This window comes from Neophocaena asiaeorientalis, unplaced genomic scaffold (assembly GCF_003031525.2).
Source record: "Neophocaena asiaeorientalis asiaeorientalis breed wild unplaced genomic scaffold, Neophocaena_asiaeorientalis_V1.1 scaffold43, whole genome shotgun sequence".
Classification (NCBI taxonomy): domain Eukaryota; kingdom Metazoa; phylum Chordata; class Mammalia; order Artiodactyla; family Phocoenidae; genus Neophocaena; species Neophocaena asiaeorientalis.
In genome coordinates this window covers 15,871,946-15,895,761 of record NW_020173674.1, presented here as the reverse complement: position 1 = coordinate 15,895,761, position 23,816 = coordinate 15,871,946, and the positions used below count along the sequence as shown (strand labels likewise).

Below are 23,816 nucleotides of genomic sequence, written 5' to 3'. Positions count from 1 at the left end.
GGATTATGATTTATTCTACATACTTTATTTGTATACATATGTTTTTTTCTCTTTTATTCTAATCGCTTTGGCCTGGGGAAGGTGTATGTGAGGGGAGCAGCCTTAGTTGCAGCCATAACTCCTTTTGGTCAAACTGCTTTTGGCTTTGGTGTTAACAAATGTAAACATTCTGTAGTTTCCTGGGTCCTTATTTTGTCTTCTTTTAAAAATAAAGTCTTGGTGACCTGTAAAATTTCCTCTGAATTCATTGACTTCTCACATTTTGTTTCTTGTAACTTGCCAGGATACACTCTCCTTCTCCAGTACAGTGAATTCTTCCTTTCATCTGTGGCTGCTCATACTGTGTTTTGAATGGCTGATTAAATAAATTGTGGCCCAGCAATTCTGTGGAATTAAAAATGTCTCTCCGTATGTACTGACATGGAAGGCCGTCTTTAGTGAAAAAGCAAGTTACAGAGTAGCATATTTACAGGAAGTCTGGTCTTTTGTTTAAAAAAAAAAAACAACATGCCACATATATACAAATACTAACCTTATGATCCAACTCTGTTATGTCGATATGCATCTAAAATTGTCTGCAAGATCACAGCCCATAATGTTCACAGTGGTTATTTCTGGAGAGCAGTTTAACCAAAAATGTTTACTGTTTTGAGGGTCATGGACCATTTTGTGATTCCAAATGATAAAAATCTTATTCCTATAAAAGTATGTATACATAGTATTTTGCCTACAATTTTAGGGAGTTCAGGGACTCTTCTAGGAACTGCCCTGATTCAACCAGTGTGTTGGTATTACGGTCTAATATCTATCTTGGTTTGTCTATTTTTAAGTACTGAGAAAATCCCTCATTTTTGCCTTTATGATACCCACATTGTAATAATATCTATTGAGCTTCTACTTTGAAGCAACAGTAAGGACAGTTGGAAATGATACTGCCTCTGTCTGCTGCAGAGAAATTTGTTAATTAACAGGTTTAGCTCATACATCCTTGAGCTTCTTTTTTTTAAAGGCCCATACTGCCCAAATCATTCTGAATTCTAGGAGGGCAGTTTTATTGTATATTAAGTGGGACTGATATGTTTTAAGGTCAAATTTATGATATGATAGTTACATTTTTTATATGCTAAATATATACTCTATAGTAAATTGGGTCATCAAGACAATCAGTATTTGGGAGCATAATTGTACTGTTTTAAATTATTGCAGAGGCTGATGGTATTATTTGTGTATTTATGTTATTGGACTTAGCTATGATTGATTTTAGTAACAGAAATTCCAATTATAAAATTGTTGCTGTGGGCAAATGGGATCTATTTTTCAATATCTGTTTGGTGTACATTTTAGAAATGATTTGAGCCAAGTATGGAAGTTGCTTATATATCTTTAGCGTGAAACTCCATAAGTAACCAAGAGCTCATTTTGCCCTACATAGCTCAGTTATTTTTTCATACTTTTATCTACCAAGTGAAGGCACCAAATAAAGCTATCCCTTCTGAAACTAAGGCTTAAATTATAGTGTTTTATCAGCCTTTATTACACATTATATATCAAAGACATTTGTGTATTTAGTATCCAAGAAACTTAAATACATTTACAGTGTTTCAAGCTCTGGAGAAGAACCCCAAGGCCTGCCTACAGCATCTTTGGCTCCTCTGTCAAAGCATCTCAAGTAGTGACTCTCAGCGGCAACTAAGTCCTCTGTGGGACACTACCCAATATGTACTTGTATTGTGCCTGTGACACTGCAAAAGTTGGTTGCCAAAGCTTATAGTCTTTACTGGGAGCGGCTCCACCTCAATCATAATGAGTAAACTCAGCACCCAGATCTTGGCTTCCAGATTGTTTTCTAATAAAGGATGTAGTGTTCCTCGGAGAAATGGCTAGTCCCAGGGCTGGGGCAGGGAAAATAGAAGGTGAGCCTGGGATATCTTATTGTGCCAGAAATCAAGAAAGTATCCAAAGAATAATGGGGACATGTCAAAAAGACACAGAAGCCAGCTTGAAGGGACTCCCTCCCATTAATCAAATCTGGATAAATTGAACATTAAAATTAAAATGATAGAAATTATAATCTATTGACTAAAATAGGAAATTATGAGCCCATACTAATAATGATAAATAAATGCATAAATTGAAATTTTGATGAGAAAAATTTTGATGAGAAAATTTTGATGAGAAATTTTAATGAGAAAAATTTTGATGGAAAAATAGTAACTTTACAGTGGAGGAGCCAGGCAGACACCACCTTAATAAGAGATCAAATGTATCTTCATCGGTAATGGGATAATTGATAGGATGCAATGAGAAACACAATTTCATATCTATGATATTCCCACCAAGGATGTATAACCTGAATCTAATAATGAGGAAACATACAAACCTAAATTGAGGGACATTCTACAAAGTAATTGGCCTGTGATCTTCAAAATGTCTAAGTCATAAAGGTCAGGAAAAGACTGGAAAACTGTTCCAGATTGAAAGAAGCTGAACAGACATGGCAGCTAAATGCAATGGATGATTCTGATTTGGATCCTTTTGCAGTAAGGACGTTGTTGAGACGATGAAATTTGAACAGACCCCAAGAATTAGAAGGCAGTAATGTATCAAGGTTAATTTCTAGACTTTGATGGTTATGTAATATTTAGGAGACTGCCTTTGTAGGAAATAAATACAAAAGGAACATTCTTAAACTTTTTAGTCTCAGGACCCCTTTATACTCTTAAAAATTATTGACAGCCCCAAAGAGCTTTTGTTTATGTGGGATATAGCTATCAATGTTTATTGTATTAGAAATTCAAACTGAGTAATTTTTTAAAGTAATTATTTAATTCATGTAAAAATAATAGCAATAAACACATTGTGTGTCTACGTAGTGTATTTTTAGTAAGAAAAATAACTTTATTCTGAAACAAAACAAGATTCAGTGAGAAGAGTGGCATTGTTTTACATTTTTGAAAATCTCTTTGATATCTGGCATAGAAGACAGTTGCGTTTGCAGATCTGCTTTCGCATTCAGTCTGCTGAGATATGTTCTTTCGGTTGAAGTATAAGAAGAAAATCTGGCTTCATATGGATATGTAGTTGGAAAAGAGAAAGTGATTTCAATAACATCTTCAGATAATTGTGGATATTCTTCAATACTACATCAAAACTCCTTAAGTAGCGGTTTCTTCAAGGTTAGTTGCAATATGGAATCTGAAAACATATCAATTTTTCATACTCAATTACCTTAAAATCCGTTTGCCTACCTCCCACTTTGAATCGGTCTTTTGCCAGTCATGATTTTGTAACTTGATGCATTGATCTTTGGAAAATATTGGTCCCTGAGTTCTGCAGATCTTACAGTTGTTGGCACAGTCCCCCAAAATTACAATTATGAATATCACCCCTAATCTCATCAGAAAAATCTTTTCTTTCAGTCTCATGATGGTGGATACAAGTTTTCCAAAATTCTAATTTTTACTTAAAATCTCCAGTTTTATCATGGACAATAAATACTGTTGCTTGTTTTTCTTGAAGTGACAGACTTACTTCGTTCATTTTTTTAAGGTATGTCTGCCAAATCTGAATAAGCATAGTTTTTCTCTCAGTTGGTCTTTCAAGTAAAATGATGCTGCATGAAAAAAAGGGGCTAATTCAGCTCACGACTCAATTGCACCTGCTTTTTCTCAAGACGGCCATTGTATTAGGTACACAGAAAAGGTGCTTTATGCACACTTCCCATTTTGTCACGTGGAACATTAAAAGATGTGTACGCAAGAATAGAGATTTAAGAAAATTACTTATTTTACTGCTTCATCAGGAGACATTCTTTGATGAAACCGACTTATTTTCTTTTTTACTGCCAGTATGTGAAGAATACAGTGACTTTTAACATAGTTAGGTGCTACTGCTTTGATTCCTGTTAAGATTCTAGCAGTTTTACCCATCATTGCTCTTGTGCCATTGGTGCAATTGTCACAACACTGAAGAAGGCAAATAATGTCTTGGTATTTCTGACTCTCAGGAACCCTCAGGGTCATGGACCACAGTTTGAGAACTGCTACATTGAAGGATTTATGTGTGATGGAATCTTATCAGCAACTGAATGGAACATGGTTCAGGAAAAAAAGTTCCTTGTACAGCATTTGCAACTTTGCTTGAGATTATTTCAAAATTAAAAAAATAAATAAATAAACGATGGCCTTTCAAATGATGAAAACTGAAATTTATGAGAGTAATCATTTGCAAGTTTCAGCAAGGTACCAGTAAATTCTTTTGCAGATTAAATGACATAATGTCATTCAGTAGACTTTTTTGCATTTAGTTGATTCTCAGTAATTGATAACTATAATAGTTATTACTCCTGTTTAGTTGGTAGACTATTAACTGCAACCCTATGCATTTTACATGGAACCTCTGAGTTCCTTAGGAAGTCCTAGAGTCAGGGTGATTGGTGTCGGGTCCTTATCCTTAGTCCAAAGAGTACAGGAGGAGACTCTAAATCAAGCACTTTTGCTTTTACTGTGGTTTAATATATGAAGACTGTGCTCTTTTAATAATTTAAATGAAATTTTTTGTGTTAAATAGAAAAATGGTTCTACTCTTGACAAAATGCTGAACTCTATTGATCTTCAGAGTATTAATTGCCATAAAGTAAAATACTCATTTCAGTAGCTGATACTTTAACTTTTATGGTGGTTTTTTCGAAAGTTCCTAGTTTTGTTTTGTTTTGTCTTTAAAGAAATAAAAGCAACTGTTAAGCTTCCTTTATCTAAATACCAAAGTGAGAGACCCAGATCTTGAAAGGAATACTTTCTCCTGTGGCAAGGTCTCACAAAACCAGAGTGGAATCTTTTAAGAACAGAGTGACAGGTTGAAATAAAAAGAGGTCACTTAAAAAAAAAAAGCACCATCAGCATTTTTAGAAGAAAGGTACCGTGTGATATTTGACTTCGATTAGTTCTAACTACCTTTCTCTTTGAAAGAAGAAGGGAGGAATGTTACGGAGGGTAACAAAAATATGCCTTTTGATTTCCAACTTGATTTTTAGTTCACGATTATCCTGTGTGGAAAATTGGTCAGCTCTGGCCCAGATCTTACTGGTAGTACTCATGGCCCTCTGTATCTGTGGGTTCCACATTGTGGATTCAACCAACCACAGGATCATGTATTATGTTTACGATCCTGGGTTGGTTGAATCCGTGAATACATGGGCTGACTGTGGGACTTGAGCCTCTGTGGACTTTGATATCCACAGGGGGTCCTGGAACCAATCCCCCTGGATACCAAGAGATGACTATAATTTCATTTCTCAAGCCAATGAAGAGAAGTAAGTAAGCTACCTCAAGAAAAAAGTTGCTTTCCAAAAAAATAAATAAATAAAAATAACAGAAACATTTTATGTGATTTAAAAAATGCTGAGACATAATTGGAGGAATGTTGCCTCATATGCAAAACTTATGAAGACTGTTTTATTTTTTGATTTATTTTTGTTTTGGCTGCACAGCATGTGGGATCTTAGTTCCCTGACCAGGGATCAAACCCGTGGCCCTTGCATTGGAATGCAGAGTCGTAACCACTGGACCACCAGGGAAGTCCCAAATGAAGACTGTTTTAGCTCTAAGATACTATAGTTAATAAACTATCTAAAGCAGGTGGATAAAACCATTGTGTCCTCTCTTCCCCAACTCAGACTCTAACTCAGAGATCTCCCGTTTCCACTGCTGCCTCCCTTCTTTGGGCCCTTTTTCTTAGGACTAATTCGGTAGCTGCTGTGTTCTCTCCCAGCTGCCCGTTAACTTTTTTTTTTTTTTTTTGCAGTACGCGGGCCTCTCACTGTTGTGGCCTCTCCCGTCGTGGAGCACAGTCTCCGGACGCGCAGGCTCAGCGGCCATGGCTCACGGGCCCAGCCGCTCTGTGGCATGTGGGATCTTCCCGGACTGGGGCACGAACCCGTGTCCCCTGTATCGGCAGGCGGACTCTCAACCACTGCGCCACCAGGGAAGCCCTGCCCGTTACTTTTGATAATAGGCTGTGTCCTCTTTGCCACAGCATTTCCTTCCTAAAAACAAGTGTGGCCGTGTCACTTCCTAGCTTAAGAACCTCTGCTAAGTACTCTAACACACAGGATGACTTGTCAACGTGTTATAGGGCCGCCTTTATAGGTCTGTATCCTTTGCATTTGCACAGGGCCCTGTCTTTGGTTTGATCCTCTGCTGTCACCATCCTGAAATTAATTTTTGAACAAGGGGCCCCACATTTCTATTTTGCACTGGGCCCCAGAAAATTATGTAGCTGGTCCTGCTTGCTATCTTGGCACATACAGCCTCCACCAGTGTCCTTCTACAGAACTGTTTCTGTTTCTCTCTGTGTACCACCTACTCCATCCACATGCCCTTCCTTTTCCCCACTCTCTGCTTTTGCCTACTTCTCCTTCTCTGCCTGGCCCATTCCTACTCAAGGACTCGAAACCAGTGTCACCTCCTGTAGAAAATCCCACTCTGCAAGAGTGATTGCTTTCTCTTTGCACGATTTGTTTATGTTTATTAGAGCACCAGATGGGTTCACACACATTTCCTTCACCAAAACATGACCTATTTGCAGGTATCTGCTATTATTCTCAGGGTAAAGTCTGACATGTGGACACTACTCAGTGTGTACTTCTTGAATTTAATCAGCCAAAACATACTCATTGAGCTCCTATCGTGTACCAGGCACTATTGGGCTCTGAGTGTATAGTGGTAAAGACATGGACCCTGCCCTCACAGAACTGACAATTTAGGGAGTGAGGTGCTTTGCCTGGTGGCAAATGCCTGTGTCGCCTGAGTAAATGAATGAACATATGCTAAGGTTGTTGGGTCTTAGTTTCGGATGGGCAAGTTTCTGCCTTCTTGACTAGCGGTGGTGTTGGAATGTAATAGGCACTGCAATACCAGAGAATCTTGCATTTGGAAGCTGTCCTTGGTTCATTTCATGACCTGAAAGAGGAGGGTGGAGACCAGCAGGGTTCTGTTTCTTTCATCAAATCTGAGACACCATTGATCATGAAATGATGCAGCTTATAAGCATTAAGAAAGAAAAATGGCCTATTAAACTGACACGCCATCAATTGTAAGGCATTCTGATTTCAGAGATAAATGTGAATAAAAATGTGCATCTTGGAATAGATAAAGCATAGTAATTCAAAGGTTAATCACAAGCAAATTGAGTGAAAGAAACACTTGGGACACTAAAGGCATGGCTTAAGTAGTATATTGTAACCATAGATTCCATGGGTGATACAGTAATAAGTAAATCACTCTTTAAAGTGGAGGTATATGTGCTTGGTCAGATTGACAGGGGATATGCAGCTGATGCAAAGAGGAAAGAGTTGATGATACAGATAATACCTAATAGCAGCCTGTGCTGTTTAGGAAAAAACAACTATATATCATGCAGTCATCTTTGTAGATATTGACAGATACAGGAAAAGAAAACATTTGAATAAGGCTTTACAGTTTCATAAAATACGTTCTCATATGCTATGACATGTAATCCTCATAGGAATTCTGTAGGGTGGGTATTATTTCTTGTAGTTTAAAGCCTAAGAAATGGACTTCCTGAAGGTTGAAAGGCTTGATTGAAGGACCCTCAGCCAAGTGATGGAGTTGGCATTCAAGTCCAGAGCTTCTGACTGCATCCCCATGCTGTTTTGAACAAATTCTATGTCTTGGTCAGCTCAGGATGCCATAATAAAATATCATAGTCTGGGTCTCTCTCTCTCTCTCTCTTTTTATTTTTCAATTTATTTATTTTATTTATTTTTATTTTTGGCTGTGTTGGGTCTTTGTTGCTGTGTTCAGGCTTTCTCTAGTTGCGGTGAGCGGGGGCTACTCTTCGTTGTGTGTGGGCTTCTCATTGTGGTGGCTTCTCTTGTTGCAGAGCACAGGCTCTAGGCGCTCAGGCTTCAGTAGTTGTGGCTGATGGGCTCTAGAGTGTAGGCTCAGTAGTTGTGGTGCACGGGCTTAGTGGCTCCGTGGCATGTGGGATCTTCCCCGACCAGGGCTTGAACCTGTGTCCCCTCCATTGGCAGGTGGATTCTTAACCACTGGGCCACCAGGGAAGCCCCATAGTCTGGGTCTCTTAAACAGCAGACCTTTGTTTCTCACAGTTCTGGAGGTTGGGAAGTCCAAGATCAAGGTCCTGGCAGATTCAGTTCCTGGTGAGAGCCTCTTTCCTGGCTTGTCTTCTCCCTGTGTCTCCTTGGCCTTTCCTAGGTGTGTTGTGTAGAGAGAAAGAGCTCTCTCTCTCTTCATTTTCATACAAGGTCACGAATCCCATCATGACGGCCCCACCCTCATGACCTCAGCCAAACCTAATTACTTCCCATAGGCCCCACCTCCAAACACCATCACATTGGGGGTTAGGCCTTCAACATATGAATTGGGGGAGGGGACACAAATATTCAGCCCGTAATACTCTGCTTCCATAGTATTAGCAGTATCATCTTGGAATCTTAAGCATAATAATGTTAGAAATAATTTTTATATTTTTCTCACCTCAAAAAATAAAATTCAGATGTTTCCATTGGCAGGCCTTTTTTTTCCTCCAAGTGTAGAAAATAAACATCTTTCTTTGAAAATTTCTTCAAAGGTGCCTTGTCCAGGGGTCTACAATACCTGAACCAAATGTAGAACTCAGGGCTTAAGAAGAATGGGACCTATTCATGCCCTATCGGTAGAAGAAATTCACATGGTTTAAGGTTTTTATTTAGTACAGATGGCTGTTCTAGTTAAATAGGCTGTAATGAATAAAATATATAATAACCTTGGCTTAAAATAAAGAAAGAAATACTTGGTTTGGGATGGAATCCCTGATGATGCTATGACAGATTTTTTGATTTGACTGAAAGTGAATCTCTTCATCTGAGATTAAAATTGTCATGAATATATTTTCAAGGGCAATGTAAAAAAGAAATGGACCATGATTTGTGTAGCATCTCTGATAATTATAATTAAGTGGGCCTTTTAAAAAAAATGGAGTCAGATGAATTTTTCCCATCTAGGGCATAAGCATCTTTTCTCCAGAGCTACATAAGGGAGGTTTTCTCTGTGGGGAGATGTCTAATCCCAAGGGGCAGGGGTGAAGGGAGATGGTGAGGTTTGGGGGTAAAAAAGAAAACAGGAAAAGGAGTGAAGTTAAGTGGAAAGGATATGTTTAGGGGACTTGTTCTTTGTTTTCTCCTAAAACTTAGAAAAAGTACAAAAGACTCACTTTTTACAGCTCTAAATATTGTAAAACATGTGAAAATGGAGGGGGTTTTCAAAACATGCAGTACATTTTTATAGTTACAAATTGAATTTAATGAATTTAGATTTAAGAAGCTAAAATTGGTAGGCATTGAATATAGTACCATTTTCCCAAGAGTCTCTCCTCTCCCCCTGATTATCTTTTTCAGGGCTGGGGAGAGGGAGAGTGGTCCCATGACTAAAGTGTCTTCCATGTTCATCTCCATGCCCCTGAGTTAAGCTCCTGGAGTACTTTATTCATGAGACTGGATGGTTTTCTAAGGTTTCTAATAACTCTAAAGTGTTTCTACTTCCATGTGGATGGTAGTCTAACCCAGGCAGGACAGATGGAAGAACTGAGTTGTTTCTCAATTTATCTTAATGCTTTAAAAAGCCTAATGTTAAGTACCTTATGTTATTATGTCTCACACAGATATCTCTTACCGGCATGTAGTTTTATTTCTATAGAGAGGAGTTCAAGAAGTAGTGAGATGATTTTAATATTATCAGCTGTGTTGGCCTAGATGCATTTATTCAATCAACAAACATCTGAGTGACCTCTGCTATATGCCAGGCATTGTGCTAGGTGCTGGGAATACAAAGATAACAAATTGATTGTGTTTGTTAGGAAGTAGAGACTCTCTGCATAATGTATTATGGGAAGTGTTAATAGTGTTATATAGAAGGTCCCTAGGAGCACAGTCGAGAGGAAGTAAGTAGCTTTACGTTGGAGGTAATGGGAATCATGAAAATTCAGTCCACAGAGGTGGTGACACAACTCGAATCTTAAATGATGAAATTTATAATATGGAAAAGATGAGGAAGGATAAATGTAATAGGAATTTTGTAATGAATAGGGGGAAACTGAAACTTAGGGGGAAAGACAGATTGTTTATTTGGAGCAGATGTGTCAAGAAAGGAGAATCAATATATTATTTTTGGTTGTTATTAATAGAAAAATTATAAATAGTACATGAGTTTATGTAGATTAGACCTCTTTTCTAGCATTCTCAGACCTAATATCCACAGACACCCAGGGGAAAAAATGAGGAAAGTCTTTCTAAGACCTATAAGATTATGCTTAGAGCAAAACTGTTACATTTGAGAGGTGTCGATTTTTTTTTTTCTGGTATTTGTATCAATATAAACCACCAATATATTATCCTAGTCTTCAGGGAAAGTGGAGAGATGTCAATTTGTTGAACAAAATGAAAATAGTGATGGCCAGACCTAGAAGTACGTTAAACATAAGGTTATTATGAATATGTTCATGACCTTTCTAGGTTTGAACATAAAAACGTGTTATTTTTATTTCATTTTTTTTCTTTAAATTTATTTTATTTACTTATTTTTGGCTACATTGGGTCTTTGTTGCTGTACGCGGACTTTCTCTAGTTACAGCAAGTGGGAGCTACTCTTCATTGCGGTGTGCGGGCTTCTCATTGCGGTGGCTTCTTTTGTTGTGGAGCATGGGCTCTAGACATGCAGGCTTCAGTAGTTGTAGCATGCGGATTCAGTAGTTGTGCTTCGCGGGCTCCAGAGCACAGGCTCAGTAGTTGTGGTACGTGGGCTTAGTAGCCCTGTGGCATGTGGGATCTTCCCGGATCAGGGATCAAACCCGTGTCCTCTGCATTGGCAGGCGGTTTCTTAACCACTCCACCACCAGGGAAGTCCCACGTGATAGTTTTAATATTGAGAGGTGTTTTAGCTGCATCTTGAAACTACTTTTGACAGAGAAGTTCCTTCTCTGTCAATTCCAGACTTGAACTAATTCAGGATCCTCTGAGTAAAAATCAGCAATGTGAGTGTAGGAGTGGGGCACCCATTCTTAGAAGTGATGGACTGACTCAAGGCAGTTAGCACATTCATTGTTATAACTCTATATTTATGAATAATATTTGCTTTCTAATATTCCACCATTGTGGTCATGTGGTTTTCAGTGGAATAGTAGATAAAAAGGGATGAATGGTATCAGCCCAGCTATTTCTTAGCTTCATTCCCCACTTTTTAAGCCAGAGCTGATTTTCTGCCCCCATTTCTAGTGAGTTGACTGCCTTGAACAGCTCATATCAATCATCAGAGGATTTTGCTTCTTAGTTTTCCGTTTTAGCCACTAGGCTGAGAGATAGAGGGCCAAGACCATATCGGAATCATTTCAATCTGGATAAAAGCGAAGGAGGGCATGATTATATTTGGCTACAACTAGTAGCTAGGATGCTAGCCTATCCAATTTCAAATATCAAAGGGTTTAAGTCAGTAGTATGGAGTATCTTTGCATATGGTGTGTAGTATTCTAATAATGGGATTCTTTAGTTCTTTAATTTCTTTAAGAATTCACAACACTAGATTTTACCGTGAGACATTGAATAAATGGAGAGCCTAGAGGGAACGCCACATTGTCATTCTTCATAAATTTAATTGAAATGTTGAATGCAACCCAATAAAAACTGAGACTAAACAAGTAAGGAAAACCAATAAACTTTTGAAAAAGAGTAAGAGTAAAGGAGCTCTGCACTACTAGACATATTAAAACTTAAAGTTAGAATAATTAAAACTAGGGCATTACGAAAGAACAGAAAAATAAGATAGTAAACAGACTATACTTCTGGAATCAGAATGTGGGCAGTAAAAGGCTGTCCAGTGGCTTTATACTCTCACCTCAGTCACTCATTGGATGTGGATGTCATGAGAAAGGCATGATCTTGGTTCAGGCAACTCTCTGAAGCTGAGGCAACCCCCTCCCCCTGCCTCCCCCCACCCCCCACCAAGGGGCTGACACCTGAAAGCTGTCTGCTGATGATACCCCAGCAGCTGGGGTAACCAGAATTTCCTTGAAGGGGCAGTTGAGTGGCTCATCTCTTTCCATTGCAACCTTCAGATTCACTTGTTTGTATATCTTTATTCCACACACTTGTAGGGTATTTATTTTAACTTATCACAGCTCCTACGCTGGAGGAAAGACTTGACAGAGGCTGTCATGTCATGGGCCTCTGTGGTGGGCAAGGATCAGAGTACTCAGAGGTATGTCTCCAAAGGCTTTGATGAAGTTCTTACTCTTCCCCAGTGGTGGGCTGTTGCTGAGTTGTGGACTGGTAGTCTTATGAAGAACCTTGGGTAGGGGAGGTGGCGAAGGTGGAAATGAAGGTTGTTTTATGTGTATGTGGTCCCCACTTCTCTTCCAGGTGCTTATTACATCCTTGTACTGATGGTTTTTTTGTTTGTTTGTCTTTTTGTGGTACGCGGGCCTCTCACTGTTGTGGCCTCTCCCATTGCGGAGCACAGGCTCCGGACGCACAGGCTCAGCGGCCATGGCTCACGGGCCCAGCCGCTCCGCGGCATGTGGGATCTTCCCAGACTGGGGCACGAACCCGTGTCCCCTGCATTGGCAGGCGGACTCCCAACCACTGCGCCACCAGGGAACCCCAGTACTGATGTTTAAAATTGAGGATTCTTGTTTGTCTGTGCTGGTTTCTGTTGGCAGGGTCAGATGAGAGCTGATAGACTATGGGGAGGGGGAAGATGCCTAGATTTATTTCCTAGCTCCTAAGGAAGCCAGCTATCTCCACCTCAGCTTTTTAGAACATCCTTCATACTTCTTTTCTAATCGTCTTGGCCAGAGAGAGGCATTTCCTGTCCTATTCTTATATATGTGCTACTATTTTTGATTCACACAACTTGGTGGTAGTGGTAGGGACGGTTCACGGAATCCTCAGAGCTAGTACATGGGCCTGGTCAAGAGCATGCATATCCCATAATCTTTAAAAAAAATTTTTTTAATTGGCATATAGTTGATTAACGATGTTGTGATAGTTTCAGGTGTACAGCAAAAGTTGATTCAGTTATACAAATACATGTATCTATTCTTTTTCAAATTCTTTTCCCATTTAGATTGTTATATAATATTGAGCAGAGTTTCCTGTGCTACACAGTAGGTCCTTGTTGGTTGTCCATTTTAAATATAGCAGTGTGTACATGTCAATCCCAAACTCCCTAACTCTCCCTTCCCCCCATCCTCTCCTCCCCGCCCCCCGTCACCATAAGTTCATTCTCTAAGTCTGTGAGTCTGTTCTGTAAATAAGTTCATTTGTATCATTTCTTTTTAGATTCTGCATATAAGCGATATCATAGGATATTTCTCTTTTTCTGTCTGACTTACTTCACTCAGTATGACAGTCTCTAGGTCCATCCATGTTGCTGCAAATGTCATTATTTCATTCTTTTTTTAATGGCTGAGTAGTATTCCATTGTATATGTGTACCACATCTTCTTTATCCATTCCTCTGTTGATGGACACTTAGGTTGCTTCTTTCTCTTGGCTGTTGTAAATAGTGCAGCAATGAACATTGGGGTGCATGTATCCTTTCAGACCATGTTTTTCTCCAGGTATATGCCCAGGAGTGGGATTGCAGGATCATATGTTAGCTCTTTTTTGAGTTTTTTAAGACATATCCCATAATCTTGGGAAAAGAAATGTGAGGGAAGTCTGCTGGATTCTTCTGAGGAAGTTTTCCTCACTATAAAAGGGACATGTAACAGGGATGCCCCATTTCTGCCTCTGAACATTGCCTGCATGGATGCTTGGAATGGCAGTGGCTCCCTTGAAACCAAGAGAAGAGCCAGCCTAGGGGAATAGGAGAAAAGCGTGGAAGGACCCTGGAGCCTTTGTGACGTTGAGCAACTGAACAAAGCAGATCCCAGACCTTGCCCTCACAAGCTTAATTCTGGTGGGAGCAGATGACAGCAAACACATGCGTTATTAAAGTATATAGTACATTAGAGAGGGGTAAGCATGATGGAGTGAAGTAAAGCAGGGAAGGGGGACAAAGAGTGCTGGGGAGGAATGGCTGCATTTTTTATTTTTATTTTTTTTAGTTATTTTTGGCTGATTTGGGTCTTTGTTGCTGCACGCTGGCTCTCCCCAGTTGCAGCGAGCGGGGGCCACTCCTTGCTGCGGAGCGCAGGCCTCTCACTGCAGTGGCCTCTCCCGTTGAGGAGCACGGGCTCCAGGCGCTTGCTTCAGTGGTTGTGGCTCATGGGCTCTAGAGCGCAGGCTCAGTAGTTGTGGCGCACGGGCTTAGCTGCTCTGTGGCATGCGGGATCCTCCCGGCCCAGGGTTCGAACCCGTGTCCCCTGCACTGGCAGGCGGATTCTCAACCACTGTGCCACCAGGGAAGCCCTGCGTTTTTTACAGGGTGGTCAGTGAAAGCTTCTCTGAGAAGGTAACATTTACTTAAAGACCCAACAGAGACAGGGGATGTGGAAAAGCATTCCAGACAGAGGGCACAGTAATTTCAAAAGCCTTGAGTGTATTTGGGGAACATCCTGTGTCTAAAGAACTGCTAGGACCCCTGTGACCAAGGCTGGGGAGCAACTGGAGAGTAAGTGGGTGGAGATTAGTTCAGTGTCAGGCTGATGCTGAAGACTTTGGTTCTTACTGTAAAAGAGATGGAATGCTTTGGAGGATTGCAAGGAGGGTGACAGGAGCTGACCTATGTTAAAAAAAGAAAGAAAGAAAAGCCCACAATAGAGGCAGTGAAGAAAAGTTAAGAGAAAGTAAACAACGTTAACTGGACTAGAACATGGATCAGAGTAATTCAGGTATAAGTTCAAATTTTTATTTATCTTGAACAACTTGTGTCAGAAACCATTTTGCTTATCCTACTGTGAAGACATAAGAAAGAGCTTACTGGAGGGTTCTTATTAAGTAACATTCTTTCCAAAAGGGTCTCTGAATTTTTTTTTTTTAAGCAGCGTATCTATGTAAGACTGTGCCATATAAGTACATTCACCAAATCCTGTGAGATCTAAAAGTAAATTTGATTCAGGGGTTGTGAGGTAGCTTTTATTACTAGAGAGAAATTTTCCTAAATGTCAGTATATAGTGCTAGTGTGGAAACAGTTGTTGCTTTCCTCAAATAAGTAAATAAATTTTATCTTATTTTACTTCCAGAATAAAGTTTTACATTCAATAAAAGGTATCCTTCAGCCTTTTGATTTTGGTCTTTTTTCTTGTGAATTGGTGGCTCTAATAAAGGCAGAGTTCTTTACTTACTTGTGGTAAATTCTGTGAACCATTTATGCTAAGACATGTCAGACCAGCTACTGGGAAATGACAGCCCTGTATCTGGCTGTCCATTACATGAACATGTAATAACTCATTTATATTCGAATAGTAGGTATACCTTCAACACCAGATAAGGTATTTTCCAGGTCAGTTATATCCTCTCTTGTTTATTCATAGATTCCTATCTAGGATGGATACTTTTCATTGAGTCTAAAGAATCTCTTGTGAACCAGCTCTTTAGTTTTAGGCATAAATCCTTTCAGATCAAGAACAGAAACCTCCTATGTGGATTACTGCTGTATATTCTGTGATAAACTGGCATTGACTATGAAGGAAGAAAATTTTATTTTTGGAAGCAGGATTTTTAAATTAATTCTTTTGAATTCTCATCAAGCTCCAAAGAATAAGCATTCTTGGAGACTTTATGGAGTGCCTCATGTATGCCAGTACATGGTAGTATTGTTATACTAAAGGTAATACTTTGGTACCTTTGATAGCACTAATGGGCATTATTACCTTCATTTTCACAAGAGGATGCTGAGGCCCATAGAGGGTATGTGACTTGCTCAAAGTCATTTAGCAAATAACTGTGGAAGTCAAATTGGTACCCAAGTCTGGGTGACCTCGCAGTCCATGCCATCTTCTCAAAGCGGCTCACTAGTGAAGGCAGAAATCAACATGACATGTTCCCTCAGATGAGTTTTGTTTCTCCAGGGTCTCATTTCTGAATCTGTTATTTCCCTTAGCTCTGTTTGGACCTTAACAGTCCTGTGCAAAGTAGAACACAGGTCTTTCTGGTATCACTTTGTAGCTCCATTACTATGCATTTTGTGTGGCTTTTTAAATGTAGTGATTATTCATTATTAACCAAGCTCCTAAATTCCAATATGATCATATTTTTTTTTTTTTTTGCGTTACGCGGGCCTCTCCCGTTGTGGAGCACAGGCTCCGGATGCGCAGGCTCAGTGGCCATGGCTCACGGGCCCAGCCGCTCCGCGGCATGTGGGATCTTCCTGGACCGGGGCACGAACCCGTGTCCCCTGCATCGGCAGGCGGACTCTCAACCACTGCGCCACCAGGGAAACCCAGATCATTCATTTTATTTCCACTTTAATAAGGTGGATTTTTTGTTTTAATAGATCACACTTAAGACTTTTTCCTGAAATTATGAAGTATCAGTTTGCAAATAAAATCACAAACCAGTGATATTTAAAGAGTATATAATATTATGATATGCATCATGTTTTTTTATTTGTACCTAAGGGTCTAAAAAGTCATCATTATTGATTTATAGGAGAACTGATTAAGGAACATTCAGCCAGCTCTGTGATAACATTGGAATTTTTATTGCAGAACTACTGTGTTGACTCCATATCATATCTTAGGTGCTCTCATGATCGCTTAAAATTATCCTGGTCTAAATTTCATATAAAACTTGGGGGGAAAAGTGTTTGAAAGGGTAATGTCATCAAATGCTTAAATCTTAATTTAATTAATTAATTAAATCATATATTAATTTTTCCTCTCTCCATTTGTGTTTTTTTCCCTAGGAGAAAAATTCAAAGTGGAAACAAAGACCGTTGCTGTTGACTTTGCATCAGAAGATATTTATGATAAAATTAAAACAAGCTTGGCAGGTCTTGAAATTGGTGTTTTAGGTTTGTATCTTTTTCATGTTTCCAGATTCTTCTTGCATTTATTGACTAGGACTTTCTTTTTGGATGTTAGGTGTTCAGTTGGTGAAATGACTAGTGAGAAGAAAATTGTCTTGTTAATACAAGTGATCATTAGATGATATGGATCTATATACACTTGAATCTTTATGTTTTGGGTTGTGTTTTAATGATGATTCTACAATTTAGGTTGTTTTCCCTGCCTGCTTTATTTCCAGTCTCTCATTCTCTCTGTATATACTTAGATATAGCTATATCATAATAATCCTTTGTGGTGGGTAATGCCGACCCATTTTTACAGCTGAGGAAATAAAGGCTTAGAGGGGTCTCAGCCTTTTGTTCAATATTACCTCCTCCCCAACAAGGAGCCTTTTTAGACATTATTTTCCCCTAGTCTACCCTCCCATGAGACTTTAATACCACAGATCCACTGTGTATCTTGTTTATGTGCTGTATGTATATCTCTTCTTTATATATAAAAAGGATAAGAGCTCACACCATACCCCGGAATCAATTTTTGTTCCCTTGGGGGGAGAGGTATCACTCCAATTGAGAAGACGTGGCTCAGAGAGATGAGTGACTTGCCCAAGCTGCCGTAGAGACTGAGTACTGCGCGTGGGATTTAGCCACTGTTTGTTTTCTCTGAGTCTCCTACTTCCTTGTGTTACACCTCAGCTACCTTATTGCCAAAAATCAATGCTTCTGCTGAGATGTGGAAGTATTGATCCTTGTTATGGAAAAGATTCACCAGATTTTGAGGAAAAGAAAAAAAAAAACAGGCTTCAGAAAGTCACCCAGCATTCTCTGACTCATTTCTAGAAAGAAAAAGGGCATCTAGTCCAGAGAAATGTCACTTCTTCACTAAATCTCTTTATCCCACTGCCTAAATTGGTGGGAACCTGGTAATTGCCATTGTTTTCTTTATTGGACTATAAAAGGAGGAACAACGAAGAGAAAATACTTTTAAAAAATGTTTCTTAACCTTTCTTTAGTCACGACCCCACCTTTTTTCCTCATACTATAAAAGAATGGTCTCATATAATTTCTTGAAAAGGCAATTAAAAAAAAGTTAGCCCTACATAGTGCCATTGGACCTGGGGTTAACCCTGGCTTTGATGTGTTATCTTTTCAGCTCCTGCCTGGTCCATATCATACATCACCACACCCCACCTACCCTCACAGCTATTCCCATACTTATAGGAGAGCCAGTAGCAAAAGATGAATGAACACACAGGTCTAATTTTTGCTTTGTTCTTCTCTAATACATACATTACTCGGAGTCTTTCACAAGCTCTTCTTCCTTTAGCTTAACCTAAAACACAGCTAACATCTGTAAAATTCTCAACTTTTAAAAAATTCCAAGTCAGTAGTAGCTGTAACTTCCTAGTTAGGATAGACACCGCCATAGTCCATCCAAACCCCTTTCAAACTAGTCGTGGACTGGAGAGTGAAGGCTGGCTTAGGCAAAGAGGGGGATCAAGGATCCCTAATGAGAGGAGACTTATTTTGAACTTGTGTTCTTGGAGAATAACTTTGTTTCAGGAGTGGTTCAGTTAATCACAGTTGTTCTTAGCTTTGTATAAATTTCAGCTGCTTTTCACTGGGTAACTCTGAAACTATAGCTACTCTGAGACTATGCCATTGAAAATGGAAGATGTCAGGCATCAGGTTTGCTGCTGGGCTGGAGGGTTATAAAAGGCACTCTTCAGCTGTTCTTTCCTGACCCAGTACATAGAAAGTCTGCAGTGTGATTTTATGCACAATAGATAGATCTGTTAAGGATGAGGGTACATTGATGTTTAGACCTAAGGGTTGATATTTTCCTGGGCCACATATGCTAATGGAACCACTGCTTTGTAGTCCAGCCCCTTAGTAAATTGCAACCTGTGAGTCGGCAGTTTACACCCCTTTTTATTCATTCATTCATTCATTCATTCATTCATCAGTCAATGAACTGGAGATACAACAATGAACAGGAAAGCGCCTGGCTTTATGTAGTATAATGTTCTAAAGGGAAAGACAGCCCTAATCAAAAATAGTTACTTGTGGGCTAAGTGTTGAGATGGGGAGGGCAGGGTGTAATAAGAGGGTAAAAGGGATGATGGAGTTGATATGGGGAGAAATAATGGTGACTTGGCCTAGCCAGTGTTAGGAAAAAGGACGATTCCAGAAATACTGAGGGAGTAGAGGAAGCAGGACTCTACTTGTGAGAGATTGTAAGAGAACTCATGATGACCTTCAGGTTTCTGGCTTGAACATCTGTGTCAATAGTGCCATCTAATAAAATGGGGAATCCTGGAGGAGGAGCCTTTTTGGGAATGAGGATCATTTAAGTTTGGGGTTCCTCTAGGATGTCCAAGTGGGGTTGTTAAGTCGATAGTGGACATATGGATCTAGGTTTTGGTAGAGCTCCTAACTAGAGATAGAGTTTGGAGGTAAGTCATCTCTGTGTAGTAATCTCACTGAAGAAAGGAAACGAGCTAATCCAAGGAGAATGGAGAGAAGGTAAAGAGAAAACTGGGGACAGAGCTCTCTGTTATCAAAGGCTGCCTGGAACGTATAGTGTGAAGGAGGGATAATTTTTTGCACAAGTTCAGCACTGTCCACTGGAAATATAATGCAAACCACACATTTAATTTGAACATTTCTAGTAGCCACATTTTTAAAAAGCAAAAAGGAACAAATGAACTAATTTTTATAATGTATTTTATTTTAACCCACTATATCCAAAATATTATCACTAACATGTAATCCACATAAAGTTTTTTGAAACATTTTCTATTCTTTTTCTCATACCAAATCCTCAAGTCTAGGATGTATTTTACATTTATAACATATCTCAGTTCGGACTAGCTACCTTTTAAGTGTTCAGTAGCCACATGTGCCTAGTGATGGATATCTAGCTCTAGTTCATCTTGGCTGTCTGTCATCCTCAGTTTGTGCGGGAGAGCCATAAATATAACTTCTAGGTTTTTCTTGTGCTTTAACATAGCTTTCAACCAGGGGCAATTTTGCAGCGTCTGGCAATGTCCAGAGACATTTCTGTTTGTCGCTAATTGAGGGGGGGAGGAGGAGGAAGTTCTACTGGCCCCTGGTGGGTACAGGGCGGGGATGCTGCTAAACATCCCTCAGTGCACAGGACAGACTCCCACAGCAAAGAATGATCAGTCTAAAATCTCAACAGTGCTGAGGTTGAGAAACCCTGCTTTGAAGTTATATTGTAATTAAATAGTTCTGATTGAATACTTATGGAGAGACACACACACATACACAGACAACTTAATTTTTGATTTCTAGGTTGGTTACAGATCAATAATAAAAATAATTATAGCTAATGTTTACATACTCCTTTAAAGTTTATAGCAGCACTTTCACATACATTATACTATTAATTGGCTATACATTTTGTTTTCTTTCTACTCTACCAGAACTGTCTCCTTAATCATAAGCTTTGTATAATTATATTGACATTTATTAGCAGATATCTTATATTGCATTGTAATTTTAATTTGTCAAGATTTTTGAGGAAACTATTAAAACACCTTTATGAGCTAAATTTTATCTTATTGCTAGGTCATATTTCAACTCAAATCTTACATTTCTTTCTCTAGTATGGGTATAACCCTCTAGAACTTGTGGGAGGCGTCTGGTGTTGATGTTTTCTTTTTTTGTTTTGTTTTGTTTTTTGCGGTACGCGGGCCTCTCACTGTTGTGGCCTCTCCCGTTGCAGAGCACAGGCTCTGGACACGCAGGCTCAGCGGCCATGGCTCACTGGCCTAGCCGCTCTGCAGCATGTAGGATCCTCCCGGACTGGGGCATGAACCCATGTCCCCTGCATTGGCAGGCAGACTCTCAACCACTGTACCACCAGGGAAGCCCCGATGTTTTCTTTTTTTTTTCTATGATTACCTGGGCCTATAGCCCCTTCACTTTCTTTCTTCCCTTTTTCCTCCCCATCTATCTAATAAATAATCTTATTTATTCTTCTTCCTCGGAACTCTGCTTAATGTCAGTCTCACCTTTATAACATTCCCTAAAAAAACAAACATGTACATTGATTTCTAGTAAGATTTAGCAATCCATATTAAGTCACAGGAAAGAATTTTGTCTACCGAGTATTAATGAAACCAGTAATGATAAAAAGAAATAAAAATCACCAAGGTACATTCCATTTGTTTGAATAGCACTAACCACTAAAGTATAGTCAGTGCTTAATAAAGAAAATTAATATTTTCAGAATTACAAAGGAAAATGCCAAAGCTATTGGTTCTGAAGGAAACATTGTTTTCAATAAGATAAGCAGAAAGAAAATGGCCATGAATTGTGTGAATTTGTGCTGAAAGGTCACCATCACTTGATAAGACTATAAACGCGTAAGGTTGAGACAATGAATTCTTAACTCTGGTGTGTAAAATAAGTAAGCATCTGCCGTCTTCTCTCAGGCAAAGGCCAAGAAACACAGATTTGAGAAAACTTAAAATACTTGAGCTATTTAGAGAAAATGACATCAGTGCTGCTTTCAATAAGCAAACAATTAGTTAACAAAATATGACTGCTATAATGCTCACTTGATTCCTCAAGAGAGACTCTCGTGTGTGTTCCAGATTGGTTTGGAGGGCTTCATACAATACATCGCAGGAGGCGTAAGTTACCAAGGCCAGGGGAGTAGCCTTGCATTTAGAAATATGCCACAGAGAATACTTTTTTCAAATTTCACTATGATTTTTTTAACTTTTAAAAAGTGGCATTCTTTATTCTAGAGGTAAAAATAGAAAGGTCCTCCTGGAAAAAGATAGTTACTTGTTCTGTGATTCATTAAAAAAAAAAATCAACCATAGCTTTATTCAAGCTTTTAATTCATACTAGACCAAGAATTTCCCTATGCCAAATGCTGTGAAGGTCCTCTCCACCCATACTATCATTTTTTTTTTTTTATTTTTGGCTGCCTTGGGTCTTTGTTGCTGTGCGTGGCCTTTTCTCTAGTTGCGGTGAGCGGGGGCTACTCTTCGTTGCAGCGCGCGGGCTTCTCATTGGGTGGCTTCTCTTGTTGCAGAGCACAGGCTCTAGGCACGTGGGCTTCAGTAGTTGTGGCTCGCGGGCTCTAGAGCACAGACTTAGTAGTTGTGGCGCATGGGCATAGTTGCTCCGCGGCATGTGGCATCTTTCTGGACAAGGGCTTGAACCTGAGTCACCTGCATTGGCAGGCGGATTCTTAACCACTGTGCCACCAGGGAAGCCCATACTATCATTATTTATGTAACTTGTAGAGTCAAGAGAATCAGTTGGTACAGGGTGACAACCTGTGATGGCTTAGTGTCTTAGGCCTATTTATTACCCATCAACTTTTTCCTGTCTCTACACAGTGCCCATAATTTTATTAGGAAGCATCATTTAAATAACAACCATATGTATAGATAATAAAAGTCAGTTGATTGCAAAGAGTCATTGATTGCAAAATCTGGAATAGACCTTTTTATTCTCTTTTCTTCCTATGCCCTTCATAAATGAATAATTGTTCTATTAATGTATTTGGTGGGTTATTTTTAAATTGGTATCCTTCCCTTCTCAGCTGAATGCAAAAATACCTCTTGATTATCCTTGCCTAAGCAACCTTATGGATTATGGGAAATACTTGGGAAGCATTTGTGTTCTGTTTTTCTCCCCTACAACCTAGTATTTCCCTGAATGTTCTGAGATGGAGAATAGTTGAGTGTTGGGAATAAGTATCGTAAAAGATAGTTTGAGCAGAGATTAATTATACTCAGGTTCAAGCCCTTGTCAACTCTATAACTGTTTATACTTAATTTTCAAAGCTTTTAAACAAAAGACCCAAGAGTATTTTTAGCTACTTGGGGAAAAGGACCAGTGATCTTCAAAATGGCGAACTCCCAGGTAATTAATTTGGTTGGGATCCAGAGATGGCTTCCTTATAGTTCAGTGTCAAAGAAAGAGGAAGTAGATGCCTAGGAGAGGGAGCCGCAAGCCTACAGCAACTGGGTTGAGGAAAACTTTTCTAGGAACCCTGGGAAGGAAGAAATCTTGAGCGCACCAGAAAGTTATGTGGCTTTCCAGTCCCAATTGATGAAGGAAGTTACAAGTAGAAGAGTCTTGCTTCTTCAGAGGGTTTAAAAATATATAACGCTACAGATTATCTTCTTGCCCATTTCAGGAACTTTACTAATTAGAAATTAGTTTTAAATTGCCTTCTTTTGAAATGTAAATATCTCTGAAAGGGCAATGACATCTTCATTTACATCTTATTGGGATTAGTACATTCAGTTTACTCTCTCCTTGCTGGATCAGTCACCCTGAGGAAATGACTATTTTAGTTAACGAAAGACATGGAGAAATCATTTTGAAATGGAGAGGCTTAAAGAGGAAACTGTAGTGGTAGGTTGGCGATTAGTTGGGTGCTGAGAGGGGACGAAAAATAGTAGGGCAAAATAAAGTTAGTTGAGAGAGCACCAATGATAAGTGTTTGGAAATACCCTCCTTCCTTTTTTTTTTCCTGTAGTCCAGGTATAAAATGACTCAGGTTCAAGAAAGGACAGAGGCTATTATTCTAATGTATGTAGGAAAGGATTACAGGAACACGGTAGGATGATAGTTTGCAGAGAGGGTGAAGTTTCTCTGTTATTCCACGATATGATTTTCATGCCTTCTAGGGGTGAGGATACTTCCCAAAACTTCCCCCTTGATTAAGGAGACAGTTCTGGTAGAGTAGAAAGAAAACAAAATGTATGGCCTCTTCCCTTATTTCTTTTTCTTCTCTGATTGCTATGGCTAAAACTTCCAAAACTGTGTTGAATAATAGCAGTGAGAGTGGGCAAC

The 23,816-nt window shown here is 39.3% G+C and overlaps 1 protein-coding gene across 1 annotated transcript in view; it reads left to right on the top strand.

Moving 5' to 3' along the window:
• The window catches only part of HSD17B12 (hydroxysteroid 17-beta dehydrogenase 12), a 107,868-nt gene that overhangs the window by 31,961 nt on the left and 52,091 nt on the right, over window positions 1–23,816 (top strand). The window contains exon 4 of the mRNA XM_024748556.1: window positions 16,863–16,970. Within this exon, the coding sequence (XP_024604324.1) occupies window positions 16,863–16,970 (108 nt within the window). The remainder of the gene's footprint in view (window positions 1–16,862; window positions 16,971–23,816) is intronic.